The following is a 26,034-nucleotide window of genomic DNA, read 5'->3' as shown; positions in this document are numbered from 1 at the left end:
TCTCCTAATTGGTCACAGAAAGCTCTTCTTTCATTTTCACCCAGACCTGTTTGAGGGGCATACACACACAACATTCAATACCTCTTTATCAATTACAAATTTTACTGACATCATTCTATCACTCGTTCTTACAACTTCTACTACGTTATCTTTCATTTCACTATCAGCAATTATACCAACTCAATTTCTAGTGTTACTACTCCCTACATACCACAATTTATATCCATCACCAAGTTCTTTCGCCCTTTGTCCTTTCCACCTAGTTTCTTGAATACAAGCAATTTGAACTCTTCTTCGTTTGAGCGCATCCACTAACTCCAGACTCTTACCTGTAAGACTACCAAGATTTCAAGACCCTATCCTGATTTTTCTAACCTGTAATGGTGTTCTCCCTGAGATAGTCCTCAGCCGGAGATACGAACGGAAGCTCATTTTACTTCCGGAACATTTTACCTCAGGAGATGCCATCATTTCAGTATAAGTTTTTATTGCGTTTGGAGAAGGTCTTTTCATTATTATGGCCTGAAAATATTTTTGGATATTTGATGCCTGAATGCCTTTTCTATCAGTACCATACCCTGCCCTGCACGTTAACCCAATACACCACCAATGCAACCAAAATGCAGTATTACCCCACACCCGCCTGCATTTTTCTGTATAGGCCAGGATCCCTACTGTAAGGACTGCCCTATAAGCCAATGTATTGTTGCCCGTATCCCGCCACTAGGAGGCACGTACTTTATTCGGGATACAATTCGAATAACTGCACTATTGTACATTAAAAAAAATCGTTGCGTTACCAAAGTCTGACCAGATTAGTTGTTTAGTTAGTATTTTCGTGGTAATAACAAAAAGGGAGAAACAATACAAAAAGCGACTTATTGGCAAAATATAGGGAAAGTGGAGCAAAATATAGAAAAAATAGAGTAAAAGTTGATCCGAAATCCCAGCTCTGAGTGAAAACTTATGAGAATTAAAGAAAAAAGAAGTATGTTAGTTTGATTTTGAGTTCACATAAAGAGAAGGAATATATCTACATAAATTATACTGTTTTATTTACATAGCGTGCCAATAATAGAAACGTCTGTCAGGCGACATATTAGTTAGGTTACGTGTATTCAAATAAAAATGAGTATAGTCGTATTTTATGTCCATTGTAATTGCAATTGCAAATATTTAAGTGGTTTTAATTTGATGTTTAGCATACTTCGGCTTTATTATTCTTTATTACCTTTAAAATGGATATTTCGTCAAATTAATTTCACCTTCAGTATCATCAGCTAATAAAATATATTACTGCGAGCTTTTTATGCCGCAACATTTTGATTTAAATTATTTTCTCCATTGTCATTTTTTTTATTAGTTTCAAAGTTATGAACTTAAGAAATATCGTCATCCTTGTTTGTCAATAAAAGTTACTTAATAAGGTTTTTACAACAAAAAAGGTTGAAAATCAATAATGTAAATACATATAATATAATCATAATCCCTCCTACCGTAAGGTGTAGTAATAACAAACAACTCTTTAATTATTATGTACAAATCTGCTCCATTCCTTTTTGTTCCTAGCTAACATCTTGGCTTCTTTCCAGGGCATATCACAATTCTTTAATATTTTTGCTATCACATCACCCCATGTTTCATTTGATCTTCCTCTTCTTCCTCGTGAGTCACTTCTTGCTTCCCATATTGTTCTTGTTGGTCGCTTGCTGTCCATTCTTTGGAGATGCCCTCACCAACTAAGATGTCTCACTTCTATAAATTCTAAAACTGGTTGTACTTTTAAATCATTTCTTATTTGCTGATTTCTCATTCTATACATTCTAGCCACTCCTCTAACTCTATTATGTATTTCATCTCTGCAGCTGATATTTGACTTTTTATCCTTTTTGTTAATACCCAAGGTTCACATCCATAGGTGAGTATTGGTCTGTAGATTGATTTATACACACTTATTTTGTTTTCCTAGACACATCTTTTTTATTTATAAATTTATTGTTTATAGCGAAGTATAATTCCGGTGCTTTATTTATTCTTTCTTTCACTTCGATTTCTTGTCGTCGATTTTCATGTATTATTACTCCCAAATATTGGAATTGACTAACTTGCTCTATTTCTTGATTTTCTAAATTTATTTTCAAATTTTGCTTCTCTTCTGCTATTGCCATAACTTTCGTTTTCTTCCCATTTATTCTCATATTATTTTCTTTTAGTACCTACATCAATCCAGATTGTTATATTCTTTTGTAGGTCTTTTTCGTTTCCAGTCATGATTACTACATCATCGGCAAAGGCGCATTCAGATATTTCTACATACTGCAGATTTCTTACTCCAATACATAGTTTGTGAGTTCTTTCATTGCATATTTTAATGATGTCATCCATAAAAACTATGAAAAGCAGTGGGCTCATTACACCTCCTTGTTGTAGTCCTTTATCAGTCTTATAAGATTGTGATTTCATGATTTTAGATGCAATTTAGTTTTCGTTTTTTATTGTATAGGCTTCCTACCCCGGTTAGTAGCTTCTCTGGAGGTCCTCTTCTGTTAAGACTTTCCCAAACTTTGTTCGTGGGTACTCTAAATTATAATGCAAACCCTTTTCTAAATCTATAAATGCAAAATACGCTTTCTTTTTCCTCTTTTAAACTTTATCAATGATCTGATTTATTGCAAATATATGGTCCTGAACGCTTCCTCTCCCTCCCAAAACCGCTTTGAGACTTTTCTAATGTAGGTTCAATAATTGGTCTCAATCTGTTCTCCAATACTCTTTCATAAACTTTCAAGACTATACTCAATAATGTAATTCATCGGTAGTTATTGCAATCTTTTGTATCTCCTTTCTTGTGGATCGGTAGTATGATTATTATTTCCCAGTCTTTTGGTATTAATCATTGTTTCCATCTTTTATTAAATATTTCCAGAAAGAGTTCTTTTCCTTGGCGTCCCATATATTTTATCATTTCTGTAGTAATACGATCATGTCCTGGGCTTTTCCATTTTTCATTTTCAGGTTCATCATCAGGGCTTTTCATTCCGGGTGGAATGTTTGCCGCTCTTACTTAGAGCTCTCTGATTCACTTATTGCGGTAAATCACTCCGCATTCCACTTGTATGTTGTCAAAGTTTGTTGTGTGACTTGGCTTTCGTTACAATTTTCTTCCACTCATTTCGATATGTGCATAGTTCCCTCCAGTTTCTCACTTCCAGAATTTTGATATCTCTCATGACCTGGTCCTCCCATCTCTCTCTGGGTCTTCCCCTTGGTCTTTCATTTGCTTGTTTCCATCTGGTGATCTTCTTAATCAGTAGATCGTTTTTCCTCCTCTCCATGTGTCCCAGCCATATCAGCCTCTGTGCTTTAATAAATCTAACTATATCTTCTCCCTTTATTATGTCTCTTTGTATATTGTCAACTCTGTATATTTTCAGTTTTGTATTTCTGGATAAGTTCTTGTCCTTCATAAGCCTATGATATCTCCAGTATGTTTTGTTGCCTGCTAGTATTCGTTCCGTTACTTCTTCACTTCTCTTGTTTTGGCCATTCACTAGTATTCCCAAATATTTAAATTGTTGGACTCTTTCAAAAGTGTAGTTTTCTATTTGGATTTCTTTCGTCCTGTTATCTTTTCTTCTAGAACAGAGTAGATATTTTGTTTCTCCTTCGTTAATTTGTAGACTTCTTTTCCGTGCTTCTTTTGCCAGGATTGTTACTGCTTCTTTTAATCTTTCCTTGTCTCTTCCCATAAGAACTGAATCATCTGCATATGCAACTATTTGTGTTGAGGCGTGGGCTATAGTTCCTTTAATTTTGCTGGCCTTGACTGTTCCTTCTACTGATTCTATGCATTTTCATGATAGCTTCGTTTAATTCATCTAAAGTTTTATTTTCTTCTGTTGCTTCTACTTTTCTTTGTGGATTTGGAATGCGTATTTGCTCTGTGCCAGTTTCGAGAGTGTCGGCTGCTTCTAATAAATTTTGGAAGTACCGTACCAATTTGTCAAAATATTGCTACCAAATTGATGAAAAAAAGGTTATTATCCTTTAAACTACCTCGTATAACATCGCAAAACCTTATATTAACCCTTAAACGTCCAAGGTGGGTAAAAAATATCCACCTAATGCGTATCCCCTTATAACATATTGGTTACGTGTTCAAAAAATTTTTAAAAATTATTTGTTGTTACAAATACAGCCCTTTATCGAATGTTAATTTGGTTCTACCGATATTTTTGAAAATAAAAGTAATATCTTGAGTGAAATATGGGGGGCATAAAAAGTACACCCTTGGTAAAACTTGTTACTAAAGGTTTCTATATAATTTCTCGTTGGTAGGAACATAATCCATATAATTATCGACGTATAATTACATAATCGACATAATTATCCGCCAATGAGGAGGCTGAAAGGAAGAATGTGGAGGAAATCGACAAATCTGAATTACTGGCTTTTACTGGTATTTTAATTTTGATGTACATTGTAATTTTGTTGTAAGGTTTGTAAATTGTTTATATTAATATTTTAGGAGATGCTGTGTTTATTAAGCATAAGATTTTTAAGTTTAATCTATTTCCAATAACTCTCAATGAATATATTAGCTATTTTCGAGCTGGACATTTTTTTACCCACCCCTGGGCGTACATGGAACCTAAAAAAGGTTGGGCGTTTAAGGGTTAAAAAAACGACAACGTCGAACAGAGTTCAAAAATGCAAAAATATACAGGGTTTTCCACTAAAAAAAAGAAAAGTTTGTTCCATCCTGTCAATATCGGTAGCCCTGTATATATGAAAATATTTTAAAAAGTACGGTCTACGCCCTTTTCGTATCTTTATCACCATAAAAATATCTTTCAAAATTAAATGATTAATACGTCGTGACAGTGACAATCATTTCAAAAGCGTGAAATCGTTAGACACCTTATTACATTATGCGATCAACGCTCCAGTTAGAAAGTGTTAAATTTGACCACAAAACGGTAGATTAGGTAATCGACCATAAGCTAATACTATTGTCAATTACAAAAATTGACCATCATTCGTATATAATACAGGAAATTAGTACCGGACTCAAAATAAGACAAAAAGCGAAATCATGCGTTTCCGGTATTATCGTGATAAGAATCGTTTAGAGTTCTCCGGGGAATTCCTTATAAAAATCAGGAAGTTGGAATAATTTTGGCAGATTGATACCTTTATGGAAGGTTGTCACTCCATCTTTTGCGTGGTCGGCCGATACTTCTTCTACCGACTGGTGATTTATCTCTTGCCATTTTAACCACACCCTAATTCTACGTATGTGGTTATTCTATTCTTTTTTTGTGTCCATTAGTTTATACACTGTACGTTACATTTTCTTCTAATGTCCTCACTCCTCTTTCGATCTCTCAGCGTATTTACTATAATTCTTCTCAATACTTTCATTTCTGCTGTTTCTAGTAGTCTTTGTGTTGGGGCTGTATCTGGCCTTGTTTCTGATGCATATGTCATTATTGGCCTGACACTGGCTTTATAAATGCTTGATTTCATCTCAGTGTTAATATGTCGGTTTCGCCATATATTGTTATTAAGGCATCCTGTCAGTCTCTTTGCTTCTTGTACTTAATTTCTCACTTCTTTGTCCAAGTCTCCATAGCTGGACATTATAATGCCAAGGTATTTTATTTCCATTCTTTTTTAGATACTTGTTCCAACTGATGCCTTCTACTTCTATTTTACATCTGATTGGTTCTTTACTGATTACTATTGTTTTGGTTTTCTGAGATGAAATTGTCATACTGAATTAAACTGCTCGTCAAAAGTTAGGGATATAGAAAATTCTGCTGAATTTTTATAGTAGATTTTTTCGTGAACAGATTAACGGATTCCGCTAATTTTTTTTTATTATTTTAGACTTTTCTTTAGTATTTACATTGTTATGCAAAGGTTTACTCAAACTTTTTTTTGTACTTATACCGGGTGGAAGAAAAAGTATGTTTTTCTTATGTTAAGTTTGACACACCCTGTAGGGAGAACGAAGTACAAACGAGAGTATATATCGAAATCGTATTGTAGTCTTATGTTTTGTGAACATTTTGTTTTTTGAATGTCCCTGATATCTTTAGAAATAAAAGAAATATACGGTTTTGTAATTAACACGTGTTTTAACCGAAACAAAAGTTTGAGACACCTTGTAGGAAGAAAAAGGCACAAAGGTGAGTATACCTCGATGTTTTGTTGTAGTCTCATATTTTGTGAATATTTTATTTTTTTAATTTCTCTGATATCTTTAATAACAAAGAAACTAGACGATATTACTCTTTAATATGTGTTTTAACTAACGACATGCGTCGCATCACACATATGAAACATAGAAAAACATATTAAAGAGTAATACCGTCTAGTCTCTTTGTTATTAAAGATATCAGAGAAATTAAAATAATAAAATATTCAAAAAATATGAGACTACAACATAATATCGGGGTATACTCACCTTTGTGCCTTTTTCTCCCTACAAGGTGTCTTAAACTTTTGTTTCGGTTAAAACACATGTTAAATTACAAAACCGTCTATTTTTTTTTGTTTCTAAAGATATCAGGGACATTCAAACAACAGCATTTTCACAAAAACATAAGACTACAATATTATTCTGATGTATATTCACATTTGTACCTCGTTCTCCCTACAGAGTGTCTCAAACTTAACACAAGAAAAACATATTTTTTTCTTCCCCCTCCCCCCCACCCCCCGGTATAAGTACAAAAAATAAGTCTGTGTGAATACTAAAGAAAAGGCTAAAATAAAAAAATAGCGGAATCCGTCTGTTCGCGAAAAAATCAACTATGAAAATCAGCATAATTTTCTATATCCCTAACTTTTGACGAGCAGTTTATTTTGTTCTTATGCTAAAACTGTGGACGAAACTTTGCAGACTATCTTTATATTGGTCTATCAGTATTGCGCCGTCTACGTAACAGAGTATGCCAAGTCTGGCAAGTAAAACACTTGCAATATCTGATATTTTTTATATTTTAAACCATTTTTGAATTTTCTTCAATTAATTTGCAAATTTTTTGATAATCTTTGCGGGTTTATACAGGGTGTTTCATTAATAATTGTCCATATAGTAACTGGAGAAACCTTAGCAAAAAATACGAAGATTTAACCTAAAACACTTAAATAAAATGTGGTTCCTTACTGAGTTACAGGGTGTTTTAACTAAAAATTTAAACACTATTTTTGCTCAGCATTTTAAAACTATTCGACATATCCTTTTCATACTTAGCAGAAAGTGCGACTACTGTACACCCTACTAAATTGTGATAAGCAAACGTTTCTAGCTACTACCAGAGGTGTACGACAGGGGATAGTGAATGGCTAACCCTTCTCAAATTCTACGCCACTGTAGGAATTACTATTTTAGTGCCATTTTTAGATTTTTCAAAACTTTCTACGTTAATAATATACTCTTCGTTGGTAACGATAAAGTCATTAGTTTTCGAGATATTTGAAGTTAAATATGAAACGGCACAGTTATTTTGATTAATTTATGAGATGATTCATATGATTAAAATTTAAAAATTATTTGTACCCAGTACTTTAAAACTATTTGGCATATTCTTATCATACTTGGCAGAAAGTGTAGGTACTGTACACCCTACTAAATTAAGATAAATAAACGTTTCTAGCTACTACCAGAGGTGTACGACAGGGGATAGTGGCTGGTTGACCCTTCCCAAATTCTACGCCACTGACGAAATTGCTATTTTAGTGTAATTTTTTGCTTTTCCAGTACTTTTTATGTAAATATTATACTCTTCATTCCAAACGATAAAATGATTAGTTTTCGAGATATTTGAAATTAAAAATGAAACGACACAATACATTAATCAAAATAACCGTGTCGATTCATTTTTAACTTCAAAGATCTCGAAAACTAATGACTTTATCGTTACGAATAAAGAGTATATTATTTTCATAGAAAGCATCGGAGAATCTAAAAATTGAACTAAAATAGCAATTCCGCCAATGGCGTAGAATTTGGAAAGGGTCAACCATTCACTTTCCCCCGTCGTACGCCTCTGGTAATAGCCAGAAACCTTTGTTTAATATAATTTAGTATTCTGTACAGTACATGTACTTCCTGCCAAGTATAAAAAGGATACATCGAATAGTTTTAAAATGCTGAGCAAAAATAATTTTTAAATTTTTAGGTAAAACACCCTGTAACTCAGTAAGCAACCACATTTTATTCAAGTGTTTTAGGTTAAATCTTGGTATTTTGTGCTAAGGTTTCTCCAGTTACTATATGGACAATTATTAATGAAACACCCTGTATATGATGCAAGAACACCGTGTCATCAACATATGTGGACTGTAGTTAATCTGGTAGTTGGTAGGTCAGCAGTAAATAACAAATATAAAATAGGGCCAATAATGCTGCCTTGAGGCACACCAGACTTAATTTCCACTAGCTCGGACTGGTCTTCGTGCTGTTTAACTACAGGATGCCTCATGGTGATGATTTGGAAAAACACACTGGCGTAAAATGCATACAAACTGAGTATGATAGACAACCATGGAAGAAAGAAGAGGAGGCCTATATCCAAAGATTGATGTTTGGGGCTTTTTGGATAGATATATAGAAGATATTTTAAAATATACTCGTACCACTACCGAATATCTCTAATTGTGTCCTATAATAATTCCATTAGGATGCTAAAAATATTAATTGCTTAGTAATATTATGACGAAATAAAATAAAGATAAGGAGTTATATCGATTTAAAATCAGGTTAACATGTGGATTTTTATAAAGATTGGTTGCTTACATATCGTTAAAATTTTTAAAAATCCCAAATTTGTTTACAGAAATCGTCACATATTCTTTTACATTAGAAGCATTCTACAAAATTTTTTACTGATATTAATGAAAGCTGGAACACTAGTACAGAAATAAAAGTAGAATTGCCAAAGCAAGAACAAGTTTTATGAAATTTAAGAAAATCCTTTGCAGTCATGATCTCAATTTGGAACTTCGCATAAGAATGGTTTGATGTTAAAATTCCCAGTACTACCTTACGGTGTTGAAGCATACACCCTGACAGAATCGCTTTTGAAGAACCTGAAAGCATTTGAGATGTGGGTCTACCGCCGTATTCTGAAGATCAGTGGGTAGAAAGAGTCAGAAACGATAGGGTTTGGCAACGTTTGAATAAAATCTGTGAAGTAGTGAATGCGGTTAAAAGGCGTAAATTGGAATACTTTGGTCATATAGTGCGTCACCCAGACAAATATGACATACTTCATCTTATCATGCAAGGTAAAATAATGGGTAAAAGAAGTGTAGGTCTCCGTACAACTTCTTGGCTTAAAAACCTACGCCAATGGTTTTAACTATTTCGTGAGGCTATAGATAAGAAAATGATTGTTAATATCGTTGCCTCAAAGCAACAGTAGGATATGTAAAAAATGACTTTTGTGATTTCCATGTCAAATGATTCGAAATAAACCCTTCTGTTGAGTGTAACACTAAGATAAATAAAAAGTGAAATACTTTTTTCATAATTTTACATATTATTGTCTAGCTTAATTCCCTTTAATCCAAATTTTATAATGCAACACTAAGACAAAGTAAGCTTTTCTGAGTAAGCTTCGTAACTTTGAGGAAGTTGTTGTATTTCCAGTAGGTTCTGTTTCCTGTCTGGATTCTTTCATTGATTACTATGCTTCCATCATTAGTTCCATTAACTGAGACTCCAAGATATTTAGCCAGGAGTACAGACAAGGCTGTAAATTACTGTACGATTTGATTTTTCACTAAGATTAATATAATTGCTTTATTCAACTCAATTTATTTCTTATGTATTTTCTTATTTATTTCCTATCTTTGATTGTGAAATTGATGTACATAAGTAGAGTATACAAGTGTGTAATGCTGTAATAATTTTTTATTATAATTAAAAGCTTATAAAGCAACTTTATATATTGACAATATAATTCTAGCCCTGCTCTAGAATTTCTTAAATTTTGGCCCCCCATCAAAAATGTTTGCACCAGAGGTGGGCAAACATTTTTAATGGGGGGCCAAAATTTAAGAAATTCTAGAGCAGGGCTAGAATTATATTGTCAATATATAAAGTTGCTTTATAAGCTTTTAATTATAATAAAAAAATATTACAGCATTACACACTTCTATGATCTACTTATGTACATCAATTTCACAATAAAAGATAGGAAATAAATAAGAAAATACATAAGAAATAAATTGAGTTGAATACCAGAATAGTACCATCCATTTAAGAGACTCATTAATATTCAGCTCAGCTGAGTGATATTGTTCGAGGCGTATAATTACAAAAACAAGGGATCTACCTGTTTTATAAAATGATCGATTGTTTATGAAATTGTGCATCTCGCTGAGCTGAATATTAGATATTCTCTTAGAAAGCTGGTACTACTATATAATGTGACTTTTCTGTGAATCCATTCTATAATTTAAAAGAAATTTACTGTTTTAAATAAATTATCTTGTGAAAATATATATATTTAAGGCATACAAACTTAATTCCTATACATACATAAATCAACAAAGCTTTTAAATAAGTTTGTTTGGTAAAGCTTTAAAAATGTTAGCAAAACTAATAACTATATACACTACAAAGAAAAAAGAATATATTTCTTCGAAACGCTACGTAGATAAAAGCTATTTGAAACATAAATTTAAGGAAAAATTAAGCTTTTTTGTACATAGGATTTCGAAAAAGTGTAATAGAGAAAAGGAAGATAGAATTTACCCAGGCCTATGTGAGCTTTCACGCCACCAAGATTTCTAACTCGAAACAGCCCAGATTTCTTAAAACCACAGTTGAGGGTAAATCCAAAATCTGATTCCAAAACACAGGTCGGTCGACCTATCTGCCAAGTCCCGCCTGTAAGGAAAAGGAAGCTTTTACTAATAGTTACCATGCTATTAATCGATACGATTTCGTGCAGCTCAACACTACATTACTATTATTAAAGGAAAATCCGGCTCGAGGGACCATAAAGGAATAGCGAGAAAGGGCCTAGCCGGGTAAGATGATGAAAAATGCCCCCAACTCGATTCGAACTCCATATAGGTCACCGTTTAGCATATATAAAGAAACTCACTTTCTGAAATTTTTAGCCCCCTAATTAGGCCTAGAGCCTAATTAGGCTTTTTATGTTTTTATTTTTTATCTCAGCCGCATCAAGAGCTAGCGAAAAACTTTAAATAAAAAAGTTGTAGGTTTTAAAAAGTTCTATCCGAAAATAATGATTTTTTTTAATTTTTGGCGGGAAATTTAAATTTTAGGACGATTTTAAAATTTTAAATGAGTATAAAAACGTAACTAAGACGAAAAAAATTTACAACGTGTATTTTTGCATCATGTGTCACCATGAATTTTTTCAGATTTTTGAATTTTTGAAATTGGGGAAACGTACTTTTAAAAATTAAAAATCGCATTTTTTTATTTTTTTTTTCGCTTTTTGATTCAATTTTATACATGGTGTTTAAAAAAAGGTAACACCATCACTAGGATAGATAAAAAAACAGAAAAACAATTGGGGTTTGCTTAATAAAAAAATTTTGTAATGCCATCCATTTTCAAGATACAGGGCGTTGAAGAAAACAAAATTTTACACATTTTTTACGATTTTGCCGAAACTACTGGCAACATTATAATAAAATTTGGCAGGTTTTAAGAGGTAGTTATTGTGCATTTTTTGACATACAATTAAGAATTTTATATTCATCATTGGCACGCATATGGGTAATGATCTGAAATTAAAAAAAAAAGATAGTACGCCACTGACATATTTTAAATTAACAATCATTTTTGAATTCTTCGTTGCATTTGTGACAAAAAATCTATCTCCCCTTTTTTCCTACGACGCGCCGTTTTCATGCAAAAAATAAAATATCTTAATACTTCAAAACTATTGGAATTAAGTTTTTGTACGATTCACGAGTATATAGTTGAGTCCCTGAATCTTTACCGGTGCGTCATCATTTAAAGCATACGAAATAAGTCGAGGATAAGTCGGAAATTGAAATTTACTAAACGCAACAGCAAGTCACTTACTGTCACTTGCTGTTGCGTTTAGTAAATTTCAATTTCCGACTTATCATCGACTTATCTCGTATGCTTTAAATGATGACGCACGGGTAAAGATTCAGAGAATCAACATGTAGATGTAGATTGTATAGAAACTTAACATAGTAGTTCGAATACTTTGTAAGGGTTAAGATTTTTTATTTCTTGCATAAAAATGGCGCGTCGTATGAAAAAATGTGAAGATAGATTTCTTGTCGCAAATGGAAAGAGGAATTCAAAAATGATTGTTAACTTGAAATACATCAGTGGCGTACTATCTTTTTTCTTTAAAAAGTTCAGACCATTACCTGTATGCGCGCCAATGATGAATATAAAATTCTTAATTGTATGTCAAAAAATGCACAAGAACTACCTCTTAAAACTTGCCAAATTTTATTACAATTTTGCCAGTGAATTCGGCAAAATCGTAAAAAATGAGTAAAATTTTGTTTTCTTCAACGCCCTGTATCTTGAAAATGGATGGCATTACAAAAATTTTTTATTGAGCAAACCCCAATTATTTTTCAGTTTTTTATCTATCCTAGTGACGGTGTTACCTTTTTTAAACACCATGTATAAAATTATATCAAAAAGCGAAAAAAAAATGCCGTTTTTAATTTTTAAAAGTACGTTTCACCAATTTTAAAAATCTGATAAAATTCAGAGTGAAACATTATGCAAAAACATACACGTTATAAATTTTTTTCGTGAACACGAATGTCTTAGTTATTTTTTTATACTCATTTATAATTTTAAAATCGTCCTAAAATTTAAATTTCCCGCCAAAAATTAAAAAAAGAATTTTTTTCTGACAGAACTTTTTGAAACTTACAACTTATTTCTTTAAAGTTTTTGGCTAGCTCTTGATGCGGCTGAGATAAAAAATAAAAACCTAAAAAGCCTAATTAGGCTCCAGGTGGGTCACGTGACCATCTAGGGGGCTAAGAATTTCAAAAAGTGAGTCTCTCTATATGTGCTAAACGGTGACCTATATGGAATTCGAATCGAGTTGGGGGCATTTTTCATCATCTTACCCGGCTAGGCCCTTTGTCCACACATTCCTTGTCGGACGTCAAACCCTTGTCGACAAACGATCTGTCGAATTTAGTATACATACTTACAAGATTTTGCGTGTAGGTTGCTGGTTATGTTCGTGTCTTATGAGGATGAGGAGGATAGGCAGATATCAAATTCATCAGGTTGTCACAAGGGTTTGACACCCAATAGGGAATTTGTGGATCAACACCCGCTTTTCCTTTAATTATTATGAGCAACTACTTTAAATCTACCTTATTTTTTCTACATTTTCTTTGCTATATGTTCCTGTTTTATCGAAAAAATAAGAACCTTCCATGGAATTAATTAAATCAATTAAAATACAACTAGAAATATATGTCATTCTCATCAAATTTGAATCGTTCGTTTAAGTTCATCTTGTAGTGAAGATCTCATTCTCAATAAATTTGGTATTCTAAGCAGTCTCTTTCTTCCCTAAGAATTTCAACAATGTAACAATATGTGGTCGAAGAAACTGTGCAAATATAAATACAAAAAAACTGTGCAAAAACATATATATGCAAATGCCACAACAGCAATAAACCTCCATACCCAAACTCAAAAAATAAAACTAAAAAGGGGAGTTAGACGAGGAGACAACATGTCACCAAAACTATTCAATGCCGTAATGCAGCATGTATTCCAGATATTAGAATGGGAAAACAGAGGTTTGAATGTCGATGGCGAAAGGCCGAACCACCTACGATTTGCAGATGATATAGTTCTAATAACCGACGACTTAAAGGAAGCCCAGGAAATGCTGCAAGAACTGCAACGAGTTTCTCAAAAAGTAGGGTTGGAAATAAACTTTGGGAAAACTAAAATGATGACCAATTTAGTACCTAGCGGACCATTGAAACTGGAGGACTGCCATATCGAAACAGTTGACAAATACATCTGTCTGTACCACGAAATACAAATAAGTAGAGATAACCAAACATGCGAATTATCTAGAAGAATAGCTTTAGGATGGGCAGCGTATGGCAAGCTAAGAGACGTGTTCAAGGAAAACATCCCAATAAAGCTAAAAAGAAAAGCATTTAACCAGTTCGTACTTCCGGTGCTTACTTATGGAGCAGAAACACTGACATTGACTAAAACATCAATAAGAAAATTACAAGTAGCACAACGAGAAATGGGAAGATCCATGCTTGGCCTAACTTTGAGAGACAGAATATGAAATGATGAGCTACGGCGAAGAACTGGAGAGGAAGACATCATAAAACGCATTACGAAGTTGAAGTAGAAATGGTCAGGACACGTCGCAAGACAGAGAGACAACAGATGGACAAAAAAGATCTTAGAGTGGCGGCCAAGGGCAGACAAACGAAGTCGTGGAAGACCACCTACCAGATGGACCGACGACATTAAAAGAATAGCGACAAACTGGATTGCAGCTGCCCAGGACAGAGAAGGGTGGAGACATCTTGAGGAGTCATATGTCCGACAGTGGACAAATTTGTCTGTGTGATGATGAACAATATGTGTAATTACTTCAGGAGATTCAGAAAATACCTGTACTGGTTATTGTGATAATCTCTTCGAAAAGTGAAATGTGGGAAGACACAGAATATCAGAATATCCCGCTTATGAACTTGGGGGAATGATTTGAATACAGTAGTGTACAAAATAGAACTATTTCGAGCGGTAGTTAATAGTGTCCGCATAGCAGTGATGATTTCCAACCTTTGATAGAAGAGGGAACTTGAAGAAGAAGAGAAGGTGTTAAATTATTTAAAGATTCGAATTCTGTTATGTGCACAGAACGGACAGCAACCACTTGATTAGGGAAAGTGACTACAGTTTCAAAAACGATTCAAGAACAAAGACTGCATTGGTTTTGTCACATTATGTAGGATGAAGGATAGTTAAAGCTATTAAACGTTAATGGAAGAAGAAGTAGAGGAACACTGGGGAGAGGATGAAAGGCCTGTACGGCAGATGACTTACGAGAGCAAGGTTTACGTGAACATGGCACGATGGACAGAAATGAGGTGCAAAAAAGAGTAAGGAACAGCAACCCCTGAAATGGGAAAATCTAAGAAAGAATAAGTTCTGTTATATACAAAGAGACATATACTAGCTCTAATAATATCTCTATTAATAATAGGTACAATTCCAGTGTGTGCTTGCATCCTGTACTAATTGGTGATCTGGCAAGTTAGGTTCTTGACAAATTGATTTCAACTTTTGTTGTTCTATACCTTCTTTTTTTTTCGTCTTCTTCTTTTAATAAGACTATGTCCTGTTTCTTCTGTTACAGTCTGCTGCGATCCGGAGCTCCAGCTCTCCGTACCATCGTTTTTTGGGTCTTCCTATGGGTCGCTTGGTGTTGGGCTTATATGTCTTCACCCACTGCGCCATACGTTCAAGGTCCATCAGATCTACGTGGTCTCTCTACATGCGTCGTCGTGCTCTTGTCCATCCCACTACGTCTTGAACGCCTAGCTCTCTCAATGTGTCTTCGTTTCGTATTCTATCTCTGAGTGTTATACCTCTTATGGATCTTAGGGTTTTCACCTCTGTTCTCATTATTTGTTTGATTTTTGTTGTCTCGGCCCTTGTCTCAGCTGCGTATGTCAGTACGGGTCTAACACATGTCTTATAAATGCGGACTGTGTTTTCGGTGCTCATATATTTATTCCGCCAGATTATATCCCGCAGGAAACCAGATATTCTCGCTGCTTCCATTGCCTGCTTTTTTTTTCTTGCCACAGTGTTGTTCTATACCAGAAAGATTAAAATTGATAACAGCAGCTATCATGTGTGTTATTTCTGGTTGAGACTTTAGCGGTTCTTGTCATATTCCCTTGTCTCGTAGGTACACCTTTTATTATATTGGCCCCACTGTCATAGACAAATAAATGCATCTTTTTTTAAGATATATTATATTATCTTTCGTCAATAGAAGAAACAGCTGAATAGAGAAAGATGTGACTCTTGAGCTGGGACATTTGTTAGTCAGCTTCGACGTGGCCTCACTTTTTTTAATGTTCCTATAAATGAAACGTTAGAAATTAAAATATCCAATATCACAGTATACTCTAAATCTAACAAAACACTGCTTAAATAATACAGCTATCCATCTATTGTCCTTCATTTATCCAAAGTTGAATGTAGGCCTCCCCATTATTTTTCCACTCTTCTCGGTTCAGTGCTAATCCTGTCCATCTAGTCCCCACGTATCCTGTTAGGTCATCCTACTATCTCATCTGTTGCCTGCCCTTTCCTCTTTATGGTCCCAAGGTCTCCAGTGGGTTATCGCTTCATTCCATCATATGTCATTTTGTTTGCTGTTGTGTCCTGCAAATTTCCATTTGAGAGTAGCTGCATGTTTGTTTGCGTCTTTCACTTTGGCTTTATTTCTGATACATGTATTTTTCTTTTTATCACTTAGCTTGATACCCTGCATCTGCCTTTCCATTGCCCCTTGAGTCTTGGCCATCTTTTCTATATTTTCCTTTGTGAAGGTCCATTTCTGTGCTCTATATGTAAGCACTGGTAGAACACATTAATCATATACTTTTGTGCGGAGGTATTGGGCATATTTCTGGTTTTTCAGGATACAGCTCATTTTCCCGAATATCACCCATGTGAGTCATTCTCTTTTTTATTTCTGCTGATGGATTTTCTGTACTCAGTTTCATTATTTGCCGTACCTATGTATATGTACTCCTTGACTTTCTGTATTGTACTTGTTCCTATTTGCATGGTTTCGTTGCCCTCTTCTACGTTTGTCATATATTTAGTTTCTGTGTAGTTCATTTTTAGACCTATTTCGTTTGTTTCCTTGTCCAATTGTGTCATTATTTCGTTAAGATCTTTCATATTGTCTGATATCACCGCTATGTTATCCGCATATCTCAGAATATCCAGTAGCTGGCCATTGATGTTGATTCCTTTGTTGTGCCCTTCAAGTTTTTTGAATGGATCTTCTAGTGCTTCTAGTGCTCTATTTATTTTTACTGGTTTGATGTTTTGGTGTTGGTGTTAATGTTTTACTGTGATTGTTGCTTTTTCGTAGATGTTTTTCAACATACCCGTGTTGAGCTGGCCCCACCACTTGCAAAAATCAAAAAACAAATAGCCCTGATTTATGAGCTATTTATGAGCTCTCATATTCCGCAAACTAAAAATTTTGAGCTCGTTCCACTGAGCAGTAATTTGATACTTTAGTGGGGTGGCTGAGTCAGCCCCCCCCCCCCACTACTTAAAAATAGGAATATTGAATCGGTTTTTGCGGCAGAATTACGAGCTATTTATGAGCTCTTGAAATTATATAGTTTCGATTTTTGAGCTCATCCCCTTCACCCCCAAACAACCCTTTAATTGATTTAACATAAGAGAAAAATGCTGAGAAAACTTAAAATATATCGTATTGCGAATATAATTCCTATAACTTATATACTCTAAGAATAAACTATTAAATCACGTGCATTTCGATTATTGAGCTACAACCCCTTCGCAAGAAAACCACCCTATCTTCCCGGCTTAAGAGAAAGTTGTACTTAAAATGCATTAAACTAATTTTTTGGCGACGACATGTCATTGAATAATTTATAAGCTTCCAAATTACGCGAATTTAGATCAGTAAATTACAATTTATTTTGTATAGTGCAGTCACTGAAGGTAAAAATCAACGATTACCTTCAATTTCGGTGAACCTTCATCGATTTTCACGGAAATTTGTCAGTGGTTAGAGGATACGTCAATAAACAAAGGTGACATGATACCACCTTGCGCCTTTACTCTGAGGGTGGATACCGCCCCTTCTCGGGGGTGAAAATTATTTTATTAAAAATAACTACACAAATCAATAAAAGAACAAATTAAAAGCAAAATTTATTATATAAAGTTAATAAAATAAGAAAATACTTTTTAAGCTATTAAAGATCAAAGATTTTAATTATTCGTGAAAAAAATGCATGTTAAGAAGCGGTTTTTCGTAAATCACTGAAAAACTGTAAGTTTTTACAAAAAAGTTAATAGTAGTTTAATTTTTAAAGCTTATATTCTAAGAATAAACTCTTAAATCACGCGCCTGTCGATTATAGAGTTACAACCCCTTCGCAAGAAAACCAACCCATACTCCCGGCTTAAGAGAGAGTTGTACTTAAAATAATTTAAATTAATTATTTGGAGACTACATATCGTTTAATAATTTATGAGCTTGCGAAATATACGCATGTCAATTATTGAATTGCCATTTTCTTTCTATAGTGCAGTCACTGAAGGTAAAAATCAACTATGACCTTCGATTTCGGTAAATCTCCATTCATTTTCACGAATTAACAATAACAACTTGGGGTTTTAACCTGGGGTATATGTCACCCCTTCTCGGGAGTGAAAATTACTTTATTAAAAATAACCCCACAAATCGAGAGAGGGACAAATTTTAAGCAAAATTTGTTATATAATGTGATTAAAATAAATTAATATTTTTGAGTTATTAAAGATCAAATATTTTAATTTTTGTAAAAGAAAATGCATGCTTTAAAGCGATTTTTCATAAATAACTCAAAAACTGTAAGTTTTTACAAAAAAGTATTCATCACTAAAATTGAAGCCAATAAAAAATATAATAAATTGCTTACTTGAAAAACCCTTTAATGTTAATTTAAAGTAAGTTATTGGTAATTAAATGTATATTTTTTCTGCGACTGTTCAAATCTAAGGATTCAAGCTTAAATAACGGGAAAGAGATGCATTTTATAACACTTAGGTACTAAATACTTATCAAAGTACTTAGAAATACTTATCCAAAATGAGCTCCAGAAAAAGTTGATAGATCAAAATCCGCTCACCAATTTTCGTGAAAATGAATGCAGATTTACCGAAATCGAAGGTCATAGTTGATTTTTACCTCCAGTGACTGCACTATAGAAAGAAAATGGCAATTCAATAATTAAGATGCGTATATTTTGCGAGCTCATAAATTATTAAACAATATCTAGTCGACAAATAATTAATTTAAATTATTTTAAGTACAACTCTCTCTCTCTTAAGCCGGGAATATGGGATGGTTTTCTTGCGAAGGGGTTGTATCTCAATAATCGAAAGGCGCGTGATTTAAGAGTTTATTCTTAGAATATAAGCTATACGAATAAAACTACTATTAACTTTTTTGTAAAAACTTACAGTTTTTCAGTGATTTACGAAAAACCGCTTCAAAACATGCATTTTTTTCACGAATAATTAAAATTTTTGATCTTTAATAATTTAAAAAGTATTGACTTATTTTATTAACTTTATATAATACATTTTGCTTATAATTTGTTCTTTTATAGATTTGTGCAGTTATTTTTTATAAAATAATTTTTCACCCCCGAGAAGGGGCGGTATCCACCCTCAGGGTAAAGGCGCAAGGTGGTATCATGTCACCTTTGTTTCTTGAGGTATCCTCTAACCACTGACCAATTTTCGTGAAAATAGATGAAAGTTCACCGAAATTGAAGGTAATCGTTGATTTTTACTTTCAGTGACTGCACTATATAAAATAAATTGCAATTTACTGATTTAAATGCGCGTAATTTGAAAGCTTATAAATTATTAAATGATATGTAGTCGCTAAATAATTAATTTAATGCATTTCAAGTACAACTTTCTCTTAAGCCGGGAAGATAGGGTGGTTTTCTTGCGAAGGGGTGGTAGCTCAATAATCGAAATTCACGTGATTTAATAGTTTATTCTTAGAGTATATACGCTATAGGAATTATATCCTCAATACGATATATTTTAAGTTTTCTCAGCATTTTTCTCTTAAGTTAAATCAATTAAAGGGTTGTTTGGGGGTGAAGGAGATGAGCTCAAAAATCGAAACTATATAATTTCAAGAGCTCATAAATAGCTCGTAATTCTGCCGCAAAAACCGATTAAATATTCCTATTTTTAAGTAGTGGGGGGGGCTGACTCAGCTTCCCCCCCCCCCCACTAAAGTATTAAATTCCTGCTCAGTGGAACGAGCTCAAAATTTTTAGTTTGCGGAATATGAGAGCTCATAAATAGCTCATAAATCAGGGCTATTCGTTTTTTAATTTTTGCAAGTGGGGGGGGGGGCCAGCTCAACACGGGTTTTCAACATTTCTATGTATCGATAGTCGATCATTCCATTTATTGGCGAGAATCGTATGGTCCAATTTTCAATACTGTCAAAGGCCTTTTCAAAATCCACAAAAGTAATATATAGCGGTATTCTGTACTCATTAGCGCGTTAAATGAGTATTTTCATTGTTAGCAAGTGGTCTGTTGTGCTGTATCCCTTTCTGAATCCAGCTTGATCTCAACATTGGTACACGTCCAGCTTTCCTGTTAATCTGTTTGGTATAATAATAATAACAAATAACACATATTTCATCTATAAAGAACAAAGATATAAACAAGTTAAAAGAGCACGATGTACCACTGTGGCTGGTAATAGCAAACCTGTCTATGCAAGAAATAAAAAGAAATGTGAGCAATAGGATCAGCCAAGAACAAACCCAAACTTTGGCTTAGGTACGTATATGACATTTTTATCATCTGGACACATGAAGAAGAAAAACTAAAGGTGTTTTTAGAAAAATTATTACATTATATTTTAAAAACACGCATAAATATACGTATTTTTAGTACTCTAGTAGCTGTAGATGCTAGTATTACTAGACGAAGTATTAATTACACATCACTAAAGAAATTTCTTTACAACTACTGTCAAGTCAAGAAATGTATTTAAATATATTCTACATAGTCAAAAACCTACAAGAACTACTTATTCTTAAAGAATGAGGTTATTTGAGTTATTTCTATGAATACATAAAAGGTTAAATTATAGTAGCAGTTTCTCTCTGAATAAGTTTATAGTTTACAACAAAAAATATAAAAATAATTGCTAAATAACACAATAATAGATATGCATATTATGTGAGTTTTGTAATATTGTTTTTCGGAAATAGAACAATATTGTCTACCAATTTGTAAGGTATTATCAAAGTTTTTACATTTTTTTACAAATATATAAATAAAATCTCAGATATAGATTGAATCTTGATTCAAAACTCTACAAGAAATAATAAACATTTGAAATATTATTTATATAGGCCAACCCACCAGTGGCGGCCCGTGAGGTAGTGCCATAGAGCCATGGCACTACCTTGCTAACTATCCATAAACATATAAAACTTTTTAATTTTTTTGTGTGTATTTCTTTTGATCTTCATAAATTATATAAAATATGGCAACTATGGGCGCAATACAATCCCTGCCGACAGCGGAGAGTATTCGACAGGAGAATCTCCTTCGCGCCGAAGTCAGTACTGGCACGAGTAAAGAGAGAAAGATTTTACGAGCATTATATGTAAGTGACAGAGAAAGTGCTATATTGGACTATTAGTATACCTTAACATTAGAATCTCTGTGCCAGGCACGAGGGTATGAAGCCAGGTCTATTTATTTTGAGTTTCTTTACGTGCTGGTTTGTCGCTTTTATTATGTATATTTTCTGTTAAAAAGTTTTTGTATTTTAAACTTTTCGTGCATCATGATCGTGGATATTTTGATAATATTTTGATTATTTATTAAGTTTAATTTATTAATTGACAATAAAGATTAGTATTTTAAAATTTTTTTTGGTGGTTTTTCGCTAGAAAAAAAACTACAAATGTTATAAGGTGTTGTGGAGCTTTCGAGTTAGCTTTAAGAGGTCACAACGAAAAAGAAAATTCAGAAAATAGAGGCATATTTAAGAAGCTGGTCAATTTTAGCGCCGAATTAGACAACGACTTAAAGGTTCATATTATTCAAAGTACCAGATCTTTCAAAGGTCTACCTTCTCCGGACATTTAGTTGCTTCTAATTTATTTATGTCGGAGAAGTTTTCTGCTTATAAGCATCAGTTCTCCGAATCATTTCTTAATGAACCATGGAGACAATTTTAATTTTTAAGCAAAACTCGGTTTAAAACTGAATTAGAAGTAGGTACTGTATTAGCGAGACGAATTAAGTACTACCTCTGGGGCTGTTTCGCTATCGGTTTTATTGTAGAGGGAAGGTTTAAAAAGCACATTTGAAGAAACTATTAAACTTTTAAGTATTTTAGTTACCATTCCTATATCAACATCTGAAGCAGAACGCTGTTTTTCGATGTTTACATCGAAACCTAGTGCTTTAGGTATGCTATCTGCAGAAAAGCATTTTGTAAATTGTATTGATAATTTTAATTATAAAGTCATTGAAAACTTTGCAACCAAAAAATAGAAGAATGAACTTCATATATCGTAAACTTTAAAAGTGACATTACAAAAATTTGTGCATGTGTGTGAATAATGAAATAGTATTATTTTTATAAATTGGTAAATAGAGACTAAACCGTAATAACAATTTTCAAGCACTATCAGCAGTAAATGCTGGTGGTAGGTTAAGAGGTTTTTATTATTAATTAATTTACGGAACTGTTTTGATCAATGTTGGACAATTGCTTGGCACCTCAGATCAATAAACTTAAGATATGTACATAAGATAAAAGTATCCGCGCATATTTTTTTTTAGTTTTTGTTGTCAGTATACCTTTTTTTGACAATATCGTGAATCCGTCACTAAAAATTTTGGCGGCTGCCCGAGTTGTGGCACTACCTTCTTAAAGTGGTACGAGCCGCCACTGCAACCCACTTTAAAAACTTCCCACTGGCATGACGGGTAAATACTTTTTAAGAGGGGAAAACTTTCAGTAAATAATTTTAACCCTCAAGGTTTAACTTTTTAGGTTTAGCTTGGCACGGTTTAATATTACACTTAATATTTAAAATAGAAAGAGGGTCAAATGCGGTGTCGGAAAGTTGGTCGAGAACACTTCGTCGACGGAAAATTAGTCGACAACATTTGGTCGACAAACGGTTGGTCAAATGCACAATTCATCGAATGTACAATTCGTCGATGAACATTTGATCGAATGTATTTTTCGTCGACAAAGACCCAAAGAATAATACATGGCGTAAACACGCCAATATATAAAGTTAATTTCTTTGTACCATATGAAAAAAAACTATTTTATAAATTGCCAGTCCTAAGTCCTAAGCCTTGGATAAAGTGTGAAGGGAAGTTTATTCTCACGATGTCTTTACTTTTTTATTGATATTGACTGATTATTTCAGTCGAAAACATTGTACGGATATGCCTCGATTCCCTAACAATTTATTTACCTCAGCATCTTTCATATTTCGTCTTGTCCGCAAGTGCCCCCAAATTTGACTTGTCCGGAAATGCTCCGTTCGCGACTGCGCCGACACCAAAAAGATGAACGGTACAACTATCGGTTTATATTTGCTGTCTACTCTCCCACCGCAGCCAATTTTTTCATTAAATTTAAAAATAATTAAGATTTAGATAAAAAAGTAAGAAATCGCCAAAAAAATTAATTCAGATATGTATAATACAATATTCCAGTTAACAAAATAAAAACCAATAATCCGTCGTTTGTCACCATTAGTCCCTTTATCCTAAAGATAAATAAGAGTTTGTTGACGAAAAATCCATTCGAACAAATGGTCGTCGACGAATTGTACATTCGATGAATTGTGCATTCGATCAACTGTTTGTCGACCAAATGTTGTCGACTAATTTTCCGTCGACGAAGTGTTCTCGACCAACTTTCCTAGACTCGGTCAAATGATATAAATATCATTTTAAATAACATTTAATTATCTTTAGAATAAGTTGCAGAGAAGTACTGACACGCGTGTCATAGATTCACCATGACTGAACTAGAGCATAGAAACAGCAAAGGAGGACAGTTTATAATACTATAATTTATTTTACTTACATACAAAATTCCGTGGAATGATCGAGTCACAAATAAAGAAGTCCTCAGAAAAGTGAAGAACAACGGAGAGGTACTCACATTATGCGAAATTAATCCAGGTATGCCCTCCTAAAAGTCATCCTGCAATGAAAAATATTTGGAAAGCGAGGTCCAGAAAGAAGAATATTATCCTGGTTGAATAACCTTAGAACCTGGTTCAATACAACATATGTGCAGCTTTTCCGCGTTGCTGCAGATAAAGTGAAGATTGCCATGATGATCGCCAATATTCGTCACGAATAGGCACATCACGAATAATGAATTTTTGTCCTGTCGCAAAATAAATAATTTGCAAACAATACTTTCTTCAAAAGATCACAACGAAAATTATAGAAAAGAAAACGAATAGGAAAGAAAAGAATAATGTTCAAATAAGGATAACATAAGAATATATAAAGCTCAAGAAAACAATAACAACGCTAATAAGAAACGACCTATAAACCAACATGAACGTCTGTTAGAAAAAAATCCTATCCAATGGTACCTGCAGCTATTATAGCTTGTATACTATATACTATAGTTGTTCCATTTTATCTTTGCCCAAACGTCATGATTCATTTGCAAACACGGTAAATCAAAACAATAGTAGAAACGTACGTCGATGTATCTAATATCATTAATATGTACTGTCAATGTAATAATTAGGAAATGGCTATTATCAGTGGACGTATTTTATAAAGTTATATTGTACATTTATATTTATCTACGCATAATATAATAATATCTATAAATAAATAATACAGTGATGAGCGCGCTAATAACCGGCAAAATAACGCAAAAGATGGAAAACATAATACATTGCGAAACAAAAAGAGATGAAACTAGTAGAGGTGGAAATTATTGTTATAAACGTAAAAATTAACATTACATTACATAGTTTCCCACCTTTAGACGTCTGTGACAGGAGTATTTTATAAAATTCTACTGTCACAGTGACAGTTGTCATACTCCTTTGATACGTCTAAAGGTGGAAAATTATGTAATGTAATGTTAATTTTTACGTTTATAACGATAATTTCCACCTCCACTAGTTTCATCTCTTTTTGTTTCGCAATGTATTATGTTTTCCATCTTTTGCGTTATTTTGCCGGTTATTAGCGCACTCATCACTGTATATGTAATATATACAGTGCGCTGGAATAAGTGTTAACCCACCCCCCTCTTATTAACTTATTTATTTTTAGAACATAAGCAAAACACTTGGACAGGTCGATTTTTAAAATAATGATAGTATATTATAGCATCAATGTTTCGAACTTTACGCGATCCCTCTTCAGCTGACAGTCACAACTTTGATTTTTTTAAATAGGAAAGTACATCACATGACACCTCATTTAAAAGCTTTTGAAATACTGATTACAAAAATGTATAATAATTGAATCCTTTTTAAGACCGTAGGAGCAAAATTATTTTTAAACACATTTATTTTTTTCGAATCCTGAGAAAACTAATAAGTATTTTTGAAAAATTTAAACGCATAATGAAATATTACAGTATTATCGAGGATTGAAAGGCCCTAAGAACTTTTATAATGATTATTTTAAAAAGTCATAGGGGTGAAAAAAGAGAAAATTTAGTCTGATTTTTAATTTCAAATATATCATTCAAAAGAAACTTTTTGTTTATTCTAAGGGACTTTCAGCTCTCGGTAATAATGTATTCTTTTATTCTGAGTTTAAATTTTTCAAAAATATTTATTACTTTTCTCAAGATTCGAAAAAAATAAATGCATTTAAAAATAATTCGAACAAAATTTTGCGCCTATGCCCTTAAAAAGGATCAAAATATACATTTTTGTAATCAGTATTTCAAAATCTTTCAAATAAGGTGTCACATGATGTACTTTCCCGTTTAAAAAAATCAAAATTGTGCCTGTCACCTGAAGAGGGATCGCGTAAAGTTCGAAACATTGCTGATATAATATACTATGATTATTTTAAAAATCGACCTGTCCGAGAGTTTTGCTTATGTGCTAAAAATAAATAAGTTAATAAGGGGGTAACACTTATTCCAGCGCACTGTATGTAAATAATATTATATGTTATAATAT

At 33.2% G+C, this 26,034-nt stretch overlaps 1 protein-coding gene across 2 annotated transcripts in view; it reads right to left on the bottom strand.

The window, feature by feature from the left end:
- The window catches only part of LOC114330741 (uncharacterized), a 209,322-nt gene that overhangs the window by 136,885 nt on the left and 46,403 nt on the right, over positions 1 to 26,034 (bottom strand). The window contains exon 2 of one of the 2 annotated variants that reach the window (XM_050663739.1): positions 10,775 to 10,909. The exons of the other annotated variant lie outside the window; for it this stretch is intronic. Coding sequence (XP_050519696.1) covers positions 10,775 to 10,909 — 135 coding nt within the window. The remainder of the gene's footprint in view (positions 1 to 10,774; positions 10,910 to 26,034) is intronic. 2 annotated transcript variants of the gene reach the window in all.

This window comes from Diabrotica virgifera, chromosome 10 (genome assembly GCF_917563875.1).
Source record: "Diabrotica virgifera virgifera chromosome 10, PGI_DIABVI_V3a".
In the NCBI taxonomy this organism is placed as follows: domain Eukaryota; kingdom Metazoa; phylum Arthropoda; class Insecta; order Coleoptera; family Chrysomelidae; genus Diabrotica; species Diabrotica virgifera.
Note: the sequence above shows the minus strand (reverse complement) of the source record. Positions and strands in the feature narration are given on the sequence as shown.